This window comes from Tupaia chinensis, unplaced genomic scaffold (genome assembly GCF_000334495.1).
Source record: "Tupaia chinensis unplaced genomic scaffold, TupChi_1.0 Scaffold142854_1, whole genome shotgun sequence".
Taxonomy (NCBI): domain Eukaryota; kingdom Metazoa; phylum Chordata; class Mammalia; order Scandentia; family Tupaiidae; genus Tupaia; species Tupaia belangeri.
The window spans coordinates 405,729-416,273 of NW_006202699.1; the positions used below are offsets into that span (position 1 = coordinate 405,729).

Here is a 10,545-nt window from a genome sequence, read left to right on the forward strand (position 1 = left end):
AGAAGGACCGGCGGCAGGCGCACCGGGCCGGCCCCAGCTGGGTCTTGGCAGGGTCCCCCCCTTCCTCCTACCTGAGTAAATACTCTTCTCCTGACGTGCACCCCTTCCTGCCATGCCGCCTGCCAGGGGCTCTTGTTGGTCTCACATAAGTAATTACGCTACGTCTCACCCTACGTCCCTTCTCATACACATTTCCCCGATGAGGCCAAAAGGCCACAGGAAAGCAGCTGCCAGGCTTCAACGCCGGTCGCTCCTCCAGGGAAAGTAGCAAGGCCACTGACAGCTGCGTCGGGAGGAAGCTTCCCGTCGTTTCCGGCCTCGTAGGTCCCTGGAACCCGAGGGACCGCCATGCTCCCCCGTGACCCTGCACTCACGGAGAACGCTGAGCTTTTCATTTCAGTCGTCATAGCAACTGTTTTTATAAGTTTTACCAGGAAAGCGTGGGCACGAAGTGATTTCCAATGCAGCATTTTATTAGAGCCAGGGGTGATCATTTCTAGAAAAACAAATCTCGCAGTTAGAATGGAAGACAGCGAGACGAGGCTTCTCTTTATAACTTACCTTTATCACACTGTCTCAGCACAGTTTCTCTATGTGAGCATTGCTTAAACATTAGGTACCAGTCATTAGGAACACGCGAGACAAAACCTCGTACTGTCTTATCCTCAAGTCAATGACCGACAGACTTTTCCTGGATTTTTGAAGACACAGAATTAAGAAATCTCCCGATAGCGCACAGCCTACAGAGGTCGTGGTCAGCTGGGAGCGTCTCCAGGGTGAGGTCTGAGTAGCCCTCAGCGTCCTCACTGCCGCGGTCTCGCGTGGGCTGTGCTCTTGGGCCTGTTCCTGGCCTGAGCGGAGTGGGGCAGCGAGAAGCCCTGGTCCACAATGAGGATGTGGCATGAGGGATTCTGGCTCCTGGGAGGCACAGGCGGGCGGCCCAGCTACCCCTGCACGGGATAGTTTCATGGCATCAGTTCCCCTCCAAGGCCGAAGCCTGTGGTCTGATCTTCCTAGCAGCTTCCAGGACAGCAAGCAGGTTCACTTTGTCTCCAAATTCTTTCTCTCGGTGCTCGAGAAGAACGCCCTGAAAGGGAACAGAGGTGCTTGTCCTGACTCAGCCTCTGGAAGGACGGACGGATGCCAGCACCTGCTTCCCGCCAAGCCCGGTCACTGGAGCCGAGAACACGGGTCCCCCAGCGGACACCTGCCCACGCGCTGTTGTCTTGGGGGCGCCGGGCAGGGGAGAGGCGGGCAGCACTCGGCTCAGAAAGGCAGGTGTGCGGGTGATGCGTGGGAGGTCAGCAAAGTCTTCCCGTGTGGGCCAGCAAGTAGCGTATGGCTAAGTGCTGTGCTCCCACAGGGCCCATGTGGTTCAAGTCCTGGACCCAGCAGCTCAAAGTTCATGCCCGGTGCATGCGTATGCATGCCCAGACTCAGGAGAACAGAGGAGAAGGGACTGTGGTGTGGCCATGCCCCCTGGAGGGCGGCTTCTCCCTTTTCCTCTCGATCTCTGTCTCTGACAAGTGCACACTCCCTACAGCAAAAACCTAAAAAAATAAGCACAGAAGGTGAGTGGTACCAGCTGGCAGGCCTGGCTGAGAGGGCGTCCCAGCAGAGGGGACCATGAGGGAACCCAGAGCCTAATAACAGCTGTGGGGCTCAGAGGTCAGACTTGGGCTCTAAGAGCTTCAGAAAAGGGCGACCCTCTGCTCCACGACCTTCCGAGAATGCAGACACCACGCGCGTTCTGCGCTGCGGAGCGAGATGCATGCACACAGGCGGCTGGCCTGTAGCCCTGGGTAGGGGAGCCGCACCTGACGGGGCCTCCGTGGCTTAAACAACACACCGACACCTGTGTTGCCCCAAATCTGGACAGGTTGGGGAAGTGGAGAAGGGGTTGCGCCGTGACCTCGCCCCTTTTCTGTCTGTCTGTCTCGGTAAGTGCTCACGCCCTCTGACAGGAACCGCTGCCTTACCGTGGTGAGGACGACAGGACACCGTGTTTGAAATCAGCAAGGACCACTGAAGAGCTCGCAGCCCTGCTACACCTGGGGACGCCAGTGAGCAAGGAGCGGCCCGTGAACCTGGCGTCGTTTAGACAGACTTCGACACACAGGGCGCCCCGTTCCGCAGTGACCCCAGGGGAGCAGATGAAGAAACGAGGCGTCACGTGACAGGGAGAACCCCGTGGGGCGTGCCAGGAGACGTCCGTGATGCCTCAGGAGTGCCAAGGACGCCTAACTGACGAGACACCACACTCTAAACCGAGGCAGAGCTGCAGCCGCAGCCCGTCCCAGCCTGTTCCCGCCTTCCGTGCCTCACTGTCCCCGAACTCTGCAACACATGACACTGAGCTTCAGCACAAGCATGCTTTAGGTCACCCTTGCTGAGGGGCTCTGGGGAGTGCCAACAGCAGGAGCGGGAGCTCCACGCCCAGGAAGTGTCAGGTTGTCCACAGTGGCCGGCCCAGGGTCCCAGGGAGCACCCACAGAGTCAAACACCCAGCAACGCCAGGAGCAGCCAGCCAGGCCCAGGGCCCCAGTGAGTCACTGCCAGGTAAGAAAAGGCTGCGAGTGGCCAAGCCCTGCCCTAGAGGCCACAGGACGGCAGGGAGGGAAGGGAGGAGCCCCCAGGGTGAGTGGGCAAAGGGGGCAGCCCTGTGCAGACACAGCCGTCTGTGAGCCAGAGTACCAGGGCGGGGTCTGGAACCACCTCTCAAGTGAGGGCCTGAACAGGGCGGAGGGCGGCCTGAGTTTCGGGTTTCTGTGCAGTTACTACGGTGTGCCCTCAGCTGGCTTCGTCCAAGTCTCTGGGCCCATTCCTGCACACACAGATGGGAATGGAAGTCCCAGCGCCCTGGGCTGGCGGTGGAGCCACACAGGCACACCGGACAGGCGGGCACTTGCTGGCGGCTGGCCGCTACACACCACCGGCTCTGTTTACCAGAAAATCAGCGGAGGTCTGTGCCAGACCGACACCACTTGGCGCTCAGTTCTCACCCAGCCCGGCACGAGCACCCACTGAGGCAGGGAGGAGGTGCACGTGGGGAGTGCAGCTCAGGACGCAGGCGCTTCCCCGCCTCCTCTGCCAGCTGTCAGAGGACGAGCACGCCCGGGGAGCGCAGCACGCCGCAGCCAGGACTGAAGGCACGCATGCACACGCGTGCCTTTTACGCTGCCAGGACTGGGGTTCGAACCATGGGCAGCCATGTGGGTCCAGCCCCCCTTATGACCAGACCACAGGCTGGCCTCTTCCCCCTTCCACTCCTCCCCGGTTGGGAAGAGTATGTGATTGTCACCTTTCCAGGTGCTCATGTCCCCCAAGGTCGGCAGGTGGACCTGGTGTCTCCAGGTCCTCCCAGGCCTGCGTCCTGTCAGCCCCATTTCTCCCAGCACACCCCAGGCCCTGCTGGCTCTGTCCTGGGGGGCAGGAGTCCCCACACTCAGGCTGCCCACAGTCCCCACCTATTGGGCCCTGGGAGACCCTGCCTCTCCTTTCCTCCTGGTGTCCCCAAGCCACCCCTGGACATCCGCCCCGCAGCCCACAAGGGCTCATCTGCAGTTCTGCCTCTGGGGCAGTGCAACACCAGACCCCATGCCTGCCACACTCCCGCCAGGTTCGACCCATTCCTTCCCGCCTCCCTGTCCTCAGTCACCACCCACGGGACTGGACACACCCAAGGGGAGCAAGTTCGTAAACACAGCCAGCCCCTGCTTTCTGGCCAGCCAGTGGAGTCAGAGAGTCCAGGGGGCCAGAGACGGCCTGGTGCTCCTGCTCCGCCCTTGCAGGGCCACCCCGTGCCAGCTGGGAAGTGCTGCCTTACCCTCTCCAGCCTGGACTCGAACAGGAGCTGGACAGCGAGGCCCAGCACCAGAGGAGCAGGGGCGGCAGTTGGTCCCCGACCCCCGTGCTCACTGGTTTTCTGGACAGCCTGAGCGACCTGCACAGGCGATGGCACCCAAGACTGGTCTGGGCCTCGCCCACTAAAGCAAACGCCAGGGTTTACCTGCTTTCCTGATCCCACCACGAAAACGCCCCCGAGGATGAAGCCTTCGCCTTCCAGGTTTCCGGAGAAGCCCCCGCTGCGGGCCCGGAAGAAGTTGGACCATACGCCCAGACGGACAAAGCCCATGAGCATCATCTTCCGCCTCTGTGGGCCGTAGAACTTCTTCTACAAGCAAGAGGGGCCCACGTGAGCGGCTGCGTGCTTGCCCTCCATGGTGTCGGTTCTCAGGCAGAAAGTACAGCCCGTGGTCCCTGGGGTGCACGTACACAGCTCCCCCAGGGCCACCCTCAACTGCCGGGAACAGAGGGGCCGAGCCGACAGCAGCCTGGCTGTGGGACGCAGGTGAGCTCTGGGCGTCCACTCTGAGTCTCTTCCATTCTCGTCCCTGACAGGGCACAGGGTGGGACCTGCCACGCTCTGCAGGGGTGGGCACACGGCTGCCATGAGGTAAGGGACGGGCTTGTGTGAGGGCCCTTCTGATGGTGGGGTGACCTGATGGGGTTTGGCTCTTTCCTGACCCCACGAAGGACTCGACCAAGGGCAGGAGGGATGGTGAGCGTCGCCGTGCTCTGCAGAGTGAGAGCACCCTGCCAGCTCAGGCCGGCTGAAGGCAGGGCGGCCTCCACGTATAGGCCACGCAGACCTGGCCGCGACCTCTGCACAGCTGAGATGCGACCTCTGCACCCGCCGCATGCCTGGCCAGCTCACTGGACACGTACCTTCTCATCCAGAAAGATCTCCCCTTTGAAGTAAGGCTGGAAGTCCTGCAGCTCGGTCCCAATCTGCTCCTTCACCACCGCGTACAGGGGGACACCCAGCTCATCCAGCTTGGGCTTCAGGGAGGACAGGTCTGCAGCCTCCTGCAGAGGAGAGGTCAGGGACACAGATCCTGCACTCTGTGGCCAGCACACACTGCTCTTCCCCTCAGGCCTGAGCACACTGGAGCTGAGCACAATCAAGTCACCGTGCGCTGCTTGGCAATGCCTGCCCCGGTGGCGACTCGGTCTTGGCACAGCGCCACAGGTCCCTGCTCAGCCCAGGCCACCTGTGTCCTCCATGGTGCAAGGAGAGGCGAAGGAGTCTTGAGCATGGCTGGGCACAGCTGCGACGGGCTGCACCTGAGCTCAGTCACGCAGAGCCAGCCCTTCTCTCCCGCCCCTCCCCGAGCCCACCCACGAGCCCCTTGGGCTGTGGGGACAGCTGCCTCCATGTTCCGCTCAGCACCCCCTCAGCCCTCCCTCTTTCCAGCCCAAGCCCTACCCTCTGGGAAGGTGTCTCTGCCCTGAGAGATATCCCCACTAGCGCAGCCTGGTGGGGAGCCCCACTCCTCCACGCACAGCCTGTCCCCTCTCCTGGCGACCTTCTCTGTCCCAAGTCTGCGTGCTACTGCCCACTGAATGCCATCACCTAAGATCCCAAATGCCGTCCAGAAAGTATGTCCCCATTTCTTGGGAGGCCAACCTGATTCATGCCTAGAACATGGCTGGAACATGGCTGGAAACACAGACGCCGCTAACTGTAGGTGGAGAGGGATGAGGTGGACGGGGAGAGTGTGGCTGAGCTGTGAGGTGTGGACACCTCAGCCCTCACCCTCCGTGTGCTGGAGGGTAAACAAAGCACAGGCCGAGGGCAAGGCCGCAGCACAGAGGGCACACACCTGTCCCAGCCGGTGTCAGGATTAAGTTACCCACAGGAAATCCTCTTAACTGTAGCCCACAGGCCAACACACGTGCACCCCTGCAGGTGGCAAGCATGTCCACACATGTGCACTGCCATGTGTGAGGAGCGCATTCATGCATGTGCACCACCGTGCATGAGGAGCGTGTTCATGTATGTAGACCACTGCAGTGGTGAGTGCATTATGTGTGCAATGCCATGTGTGAGGAGCATGTCCACATGTGTGCACCCCTGTGAGTGGCATGTCCATTTGCATTTCATTTCTTTCTAGGGTGAGAAAAGAGATAGCTAACGAAACGACCAACTTCTGCATATTTCAGGGCCAGGCCCGTGGGCCAGTGGTGCAGGGGCCAGAGCCCACGTGGCCCACCTGACTCAGGGCTCGGCTGCGGGCTTGCATAGCACCAGGCGTGTGTGGAGTGCACCCCAAGTCCCCATGGGATAGAGAAGCGGAGAGGGGCTGCACGGCCACCCGTCTGTGGGCTTGCCTTCTCTCTGGCAATTAAGAAAGAGAGGCCCACGTGACAAGGGGCACAGGGCCTCAGAAGCTGGAAGAGGCAAAACAGTGGGTCCTCTCTTTTGGCCTCTGAAGACGACAACCAGAGTCCATTCCAGCCTCCAGGACTGTGGGCAAAGCTTGTGTGGCCTAGAGCCACCATGGTCATCTATCGACAGCAGAGAGTGCACACACATGCCTGCATTCACCACCTGTCAGGTGGGACTGAGAACAGGCTCTCTTTCCAAGGCTCCGCTGATGGGACCAGACAGGACAGCAGGCAGTCCCCACCCTGAGGCGAGGCGCCGGCACCATGCTTCCAGCAATGCACCTGGATTCCCACAGGGCAGAGGCTGGGGAAAGGCCCGAAAGGCTGGAGGGAAACACCTGTGGCCAGAAAAGGGCAGACACAGGGCCAGGGGCAACCTGAACTGGCCACTCCCTGCAGCACAGCTGCCCAAGCCCCGCCGTCCCTCCAACTCCTCCACACGGCGCTGATCCAGAACCTGGGTCTTCTGCTACCCGATGGCCATGCAACCACAGACTGGTCAGCGACCCATTCTAGCTGGGCCTCACCGCCTGTCTATACGGTGACGAAGCTGGAGCCAGGCACTGTAATGTCCCTCTGAGTCCAGCACTCTGCTCCCACAGTGGGGGCCCTGCCTCCCCAGCACACAGTCCCCCACTGGAACCGATGGCCACGGCGTCCTGGAGACCTTCAGTGCATTCCAGCTCTCACAGTGCCCTCAGCCAGCTACCCACATGGACTGAAACCCCCGAGTTAGGGGGATGCTGCAGGCACTCAGAGCGGCCACTGGGGGCTCTCGGCAGCCCAGAGGGACTCCAGGTGGGTCTCCGAGGAGCAGTTGCAGGTCTGTTCTGCAGGGTGACCCCAAGAGTGCCCACCCCCAGCTCCACCCTAAGGCAGACCCACAGCACACCCCGACTTATGTGTGAAGGTGGCGCTGCCATAAGGCGCAGGTGCTGCTTGGGATGTCCCCCGATGGAGGGGGTCCCTGACACGCACACACACAAGCTGGGGCAGAGGCACGCACACACAAGCTGGGGCAGAGGCCAAGTCCCCAAGGAAAGTGGGCGTGTGGTCTCCCCCGCAGGAGACGAAACAGTGTGAGTTACAGGAAATGCCAGAGGGAGGAAGGAGCAGAGCAGGCCGGGGAGGCCGGGGCCAGGGCTGGACGTGCCCGGACGTCTGCAGTCACACTCACCTCGCGGCACAGGAAGCAGCCAGGTCTGCGCACAGCCATGATCACCGCGCCACGCTCCCCCCACAGCTCCTTCGCTTTGAAGGTCCTCGGTTCTGCGGGATGACAAGAGGGGCTGGTGTCTCCTCCCGCGGGCCAAGGCTGCTCACGCCCAGCCCGGTGCAGGCAGCCCCGGCCGCAGGAAACGCAGATGTTGGTCTTCCCGAGGAAGCTGGCAGCCTTACAGGTCCTCCTGCAAGCCCAGAAGGTCCCCAAACCCACTTTGAACACAAACACTCCCAACAGGGGCCTTTCTGGAAAACTGACAATTGGCTTGATTGTGGGATCGTCAAACACGGACTGCTTCGGGCAGAAACTGCCACAACTGCTTGACCCAAAACAGAAGAACCCCATTCTTTTTTTTTTAAAGAATTTTTAAATTTAACTTGATTCTTTTATTTACTTATTTTAATCTGACTAGAGAGGGACAGAATGAGAAAGCAAGACAGTGAGAGAGGGAGGGAGAGAGAGTGAGAAAGTAAGCTGCCAGGCCCAGGACTTCGATCAGTCGGCCATGTGGGAGTCAGCGCCCTTAACCACCATGCCACCGGCCAGCCCCCAAGACAGCCCCGTTCTTAGTGACATGTCAGAAGGAATTAGGCTGATAGGACTTCTATAAGAATGAGTTTAAACGTGGTCCCCGACTTCCAATGGCTGCTGGGGCCCTTTCCGACTTTATGGTAGCACAAGCCTCCACTCGGTGCAGAACCAGGGCACACGTGTGACATGGCCTCTGTAACCTGGGGGCACTGCCCACCAACGGTGGTGTTACTGAAGAGGAGACTCAGACGGCGCCTGACGGGACACGCTGCCGCGAGTCCGACCATGGTGTGGACTCAGCCCTGAGGCCAGGCCGAGCGTGACCCTGGCCGTGCCGGGCAGCCCTTCCTTTCTGCCACAGCACCTATGTGAGCACCGATCCCCGGGAACTGCCCCCCCAGGCGGCGGGAGCACAAGCGATGGGCCTGGGGCCTGATGGCACCGTCGCGCGGGCTCCGAGTCTGAACATAGTCTTTCCAGAGAGCCGCGTCCCCATGGGGTGTTCTGTAGAAAAGGGGGGAGGGGGCAGGAGGAGCTGCCTCGAAAGAGACTGGGAAGCCCTGGGTTGAAAGGCAACGACCAGGCCTTGGGTCCCCACAGGGGGTCATGCCACACAGCCAAGTTCTGCAGCCTCCACAGGCTTCCAACAGGGCTGACCTGGGCCGGCCCTCAGGGTGCCCCGAGGGCATGCTCCCTTGCCAGCTGCCCAGCCAGCCCTCACATGCCCCGTGGGGAGGGAGCTGCTGTGCAGGGCTGGAGCCCTAGCTGCCCACGTCGAGTCCCTGTGGGTCCCCGAGAAGAGGCAGAGGCCGAGTGTTCCCACATGGCCAGGAGCTCCCCGCGGCTGCAGTGTCACAGACGGGGAGGTGAGCATGCTGGGAGCAGGGAGGAGCTTGCTGCCATGGTGCACCCCTACTGTGCGCCAGGTCTCACTGAGCAGGGAAGGACTGTGGAAAGCGTCCCTGTGTGTGCTCGCTCAGGAAACCCTTTCTTGGCCGATCCCACAGCCTGGCGTTCCTCGGCACCCCCTGGGAGGCTGGGCGGGTGGCAGTGGGCAGCCGGATACACAGTGCAGCGGGCCCATTTTAGGGGAAACAGCAGAGGGAGTGGGTGCTCGAGGTCAGCAAGGCCAGAGGTGGACGGATCTGGGAGCACCGCGGGCAACTGCAGACCTGCCAGCACACACTTCCTGATGATGTTATACTGCCTTTCAATGAAAAAAAAAAAAGAGCTACTTCAGGAAGAACAGAGTGAGTGACACCTCAGGGCAGGTAGGGCCACGGCTTACCCTTCCCCAGCGTCTTCAGGTCGATGTCCTCCAGGTAGTCCAGTGATGCTCTCTGGGGCTTGGACAGGAACATGTCCGTGTTGGCCAGAAACAGAGCCACGGCTGCCGCGCCCAGGGCCCCAGCGCCGACCGACCACACTCCCATGGCGAAGAGGCTCGGGTCCTGGGGGAGAGACATTTCTGGAGATTGAGAGGAAGGAAGATGTTATTGCTCCTGGAGGACAGCTGGAGTCTGACCCTGTGCAGGCTCTGGTGTGGCAGCCAAGAGAGAGGCGAGAAGGCCAGGAGGCCGGGAGGCCGGGCAGGAGCGGCAGCAGGTCAGAGAGGAAGTGGGGAGGGCTCCGGGACCTGCTGTACCAGGCCTCGAGGACGGCAGACACATGGAGGTCATGCCCAGGGCTCACCAAGGAGTCAGGAGGGACCGAAGAGAAGTGCTGCCATCTCCTGCTGTCCCTTTCCCGCATGCCCAAGGCTACGCCCCCGTGGTGGGGCCCTGGCCACAGACCCCCACCTCCCAGGTCTGAGGCTCCCTCAGTCCAGGGGCTCAGTGTGGCCTCCGAAGTGGGCGGCTTCCTCCCCCGTGACCAGGACACCCAGGACAGAATCGAAGTGCTCTGCTTCGCCCTTACTTCTTCCTTAGTCAGAGAACCTCCCGGAAACACGAGCCGAGCCGAGCCCTGCCCGAGCCCCTCGCAGTGTGCACAGGGCCATGCCCAAGCAGGCGGCAGTCTGCTCTCAGTCACAGAAAGGAGCCGGCTCACGGCAGAAACAAAGCAAAGCACAAAACAAGGCAGCAGTTGCCAAGGAGAGCCCGGGACCCGGAGGGCTCCTGGCAGGCCCTGCCCCGCCTCCCCAGGAGCACAGCCAGGTACCTCTGCTGCCCGTGTGCTGTGGGGACAGGCGTGTCGCAGAGCGCACCATGTACTCGAGCTGGGCGCAGCACGTCTGCACAGCGTGGCGCTCCGGTGGGCCTGTGAGAACCCGTCAGGCTCCCTGCCGCACCCCCCACCCCCTGGGAGCTTCGGGAACAACAATGCGGCTGCCTCCTTCAGGCTTCTCTCCTGACGCCCACGTGCTTGTCTCGCCCTGGCACTTCCTCGAGCCAAAGTGCCCTGGGCCATCCTCCTGGGTCCAGCCTAAGCCGAGGCTTAGGTGCCAGGGAGTGGCCTGGGGTGTGGCCCAGTGAACCTCGGCCCACCTGGCCTCTGCTCGGCTCCTGTGGGACTCAGCTGGGGACAGGCCATGGGAGGGGCCGTCCGGACAACCATAGGGA

The 10,545-nt window shown here is 61.6% G+C and overlaps 1 protein-coding gene across 10 annotated transcripts in view; it reads right to left on the bottom strand.

Annotated features, from left to right (window-relative positions):
* Positions 1-452: 452 nt before the first annotated feature.
* The window catches only part of PRXL2A (peroxiredoxin like 2A), a 19,734-nt gene continuing 9,641 nt past the window's right edge, over positions 453-10,545 (bottom strand). For 5 of the 10 annotated variants that reach the window (XM_006163739.1, XM_006163737.2, XM_006163738.1 and 2 more), the window contains 5 exons: positions 9,273-9,435; positions 7,409-7,500; positions 4,729-4,869; positions 4,010-4,174; positions 453-1,087 (listed from right to left, as the gene is read on the bottom strand). In XM_006163739.1, coding sequence (XP_006163801.1) covers positions 974-1,087; positions 4,010-4,174; positions 4,729-4,869; positions 7,409-7,500; positions 9,273-9,417 — 657 coding nt within the window. In that variant the 5' untranslated portion in view covers positions 9,418-9,435 and the 3' untranslated portion in view covers positions 453-973. Of the gene's footprint in view, positions 1,088-4,009; positions 4,175-4,728; positions 4,870-7,408; positions 7,501-9,272; positions 9,453-10,545 lie in introns of all 10 variants that reach the window. The other 5 variants (XM_006163732.1, XM_014582219.2, XM_006163733.1 and 2 more) reach the window with 1 other exon arrangement.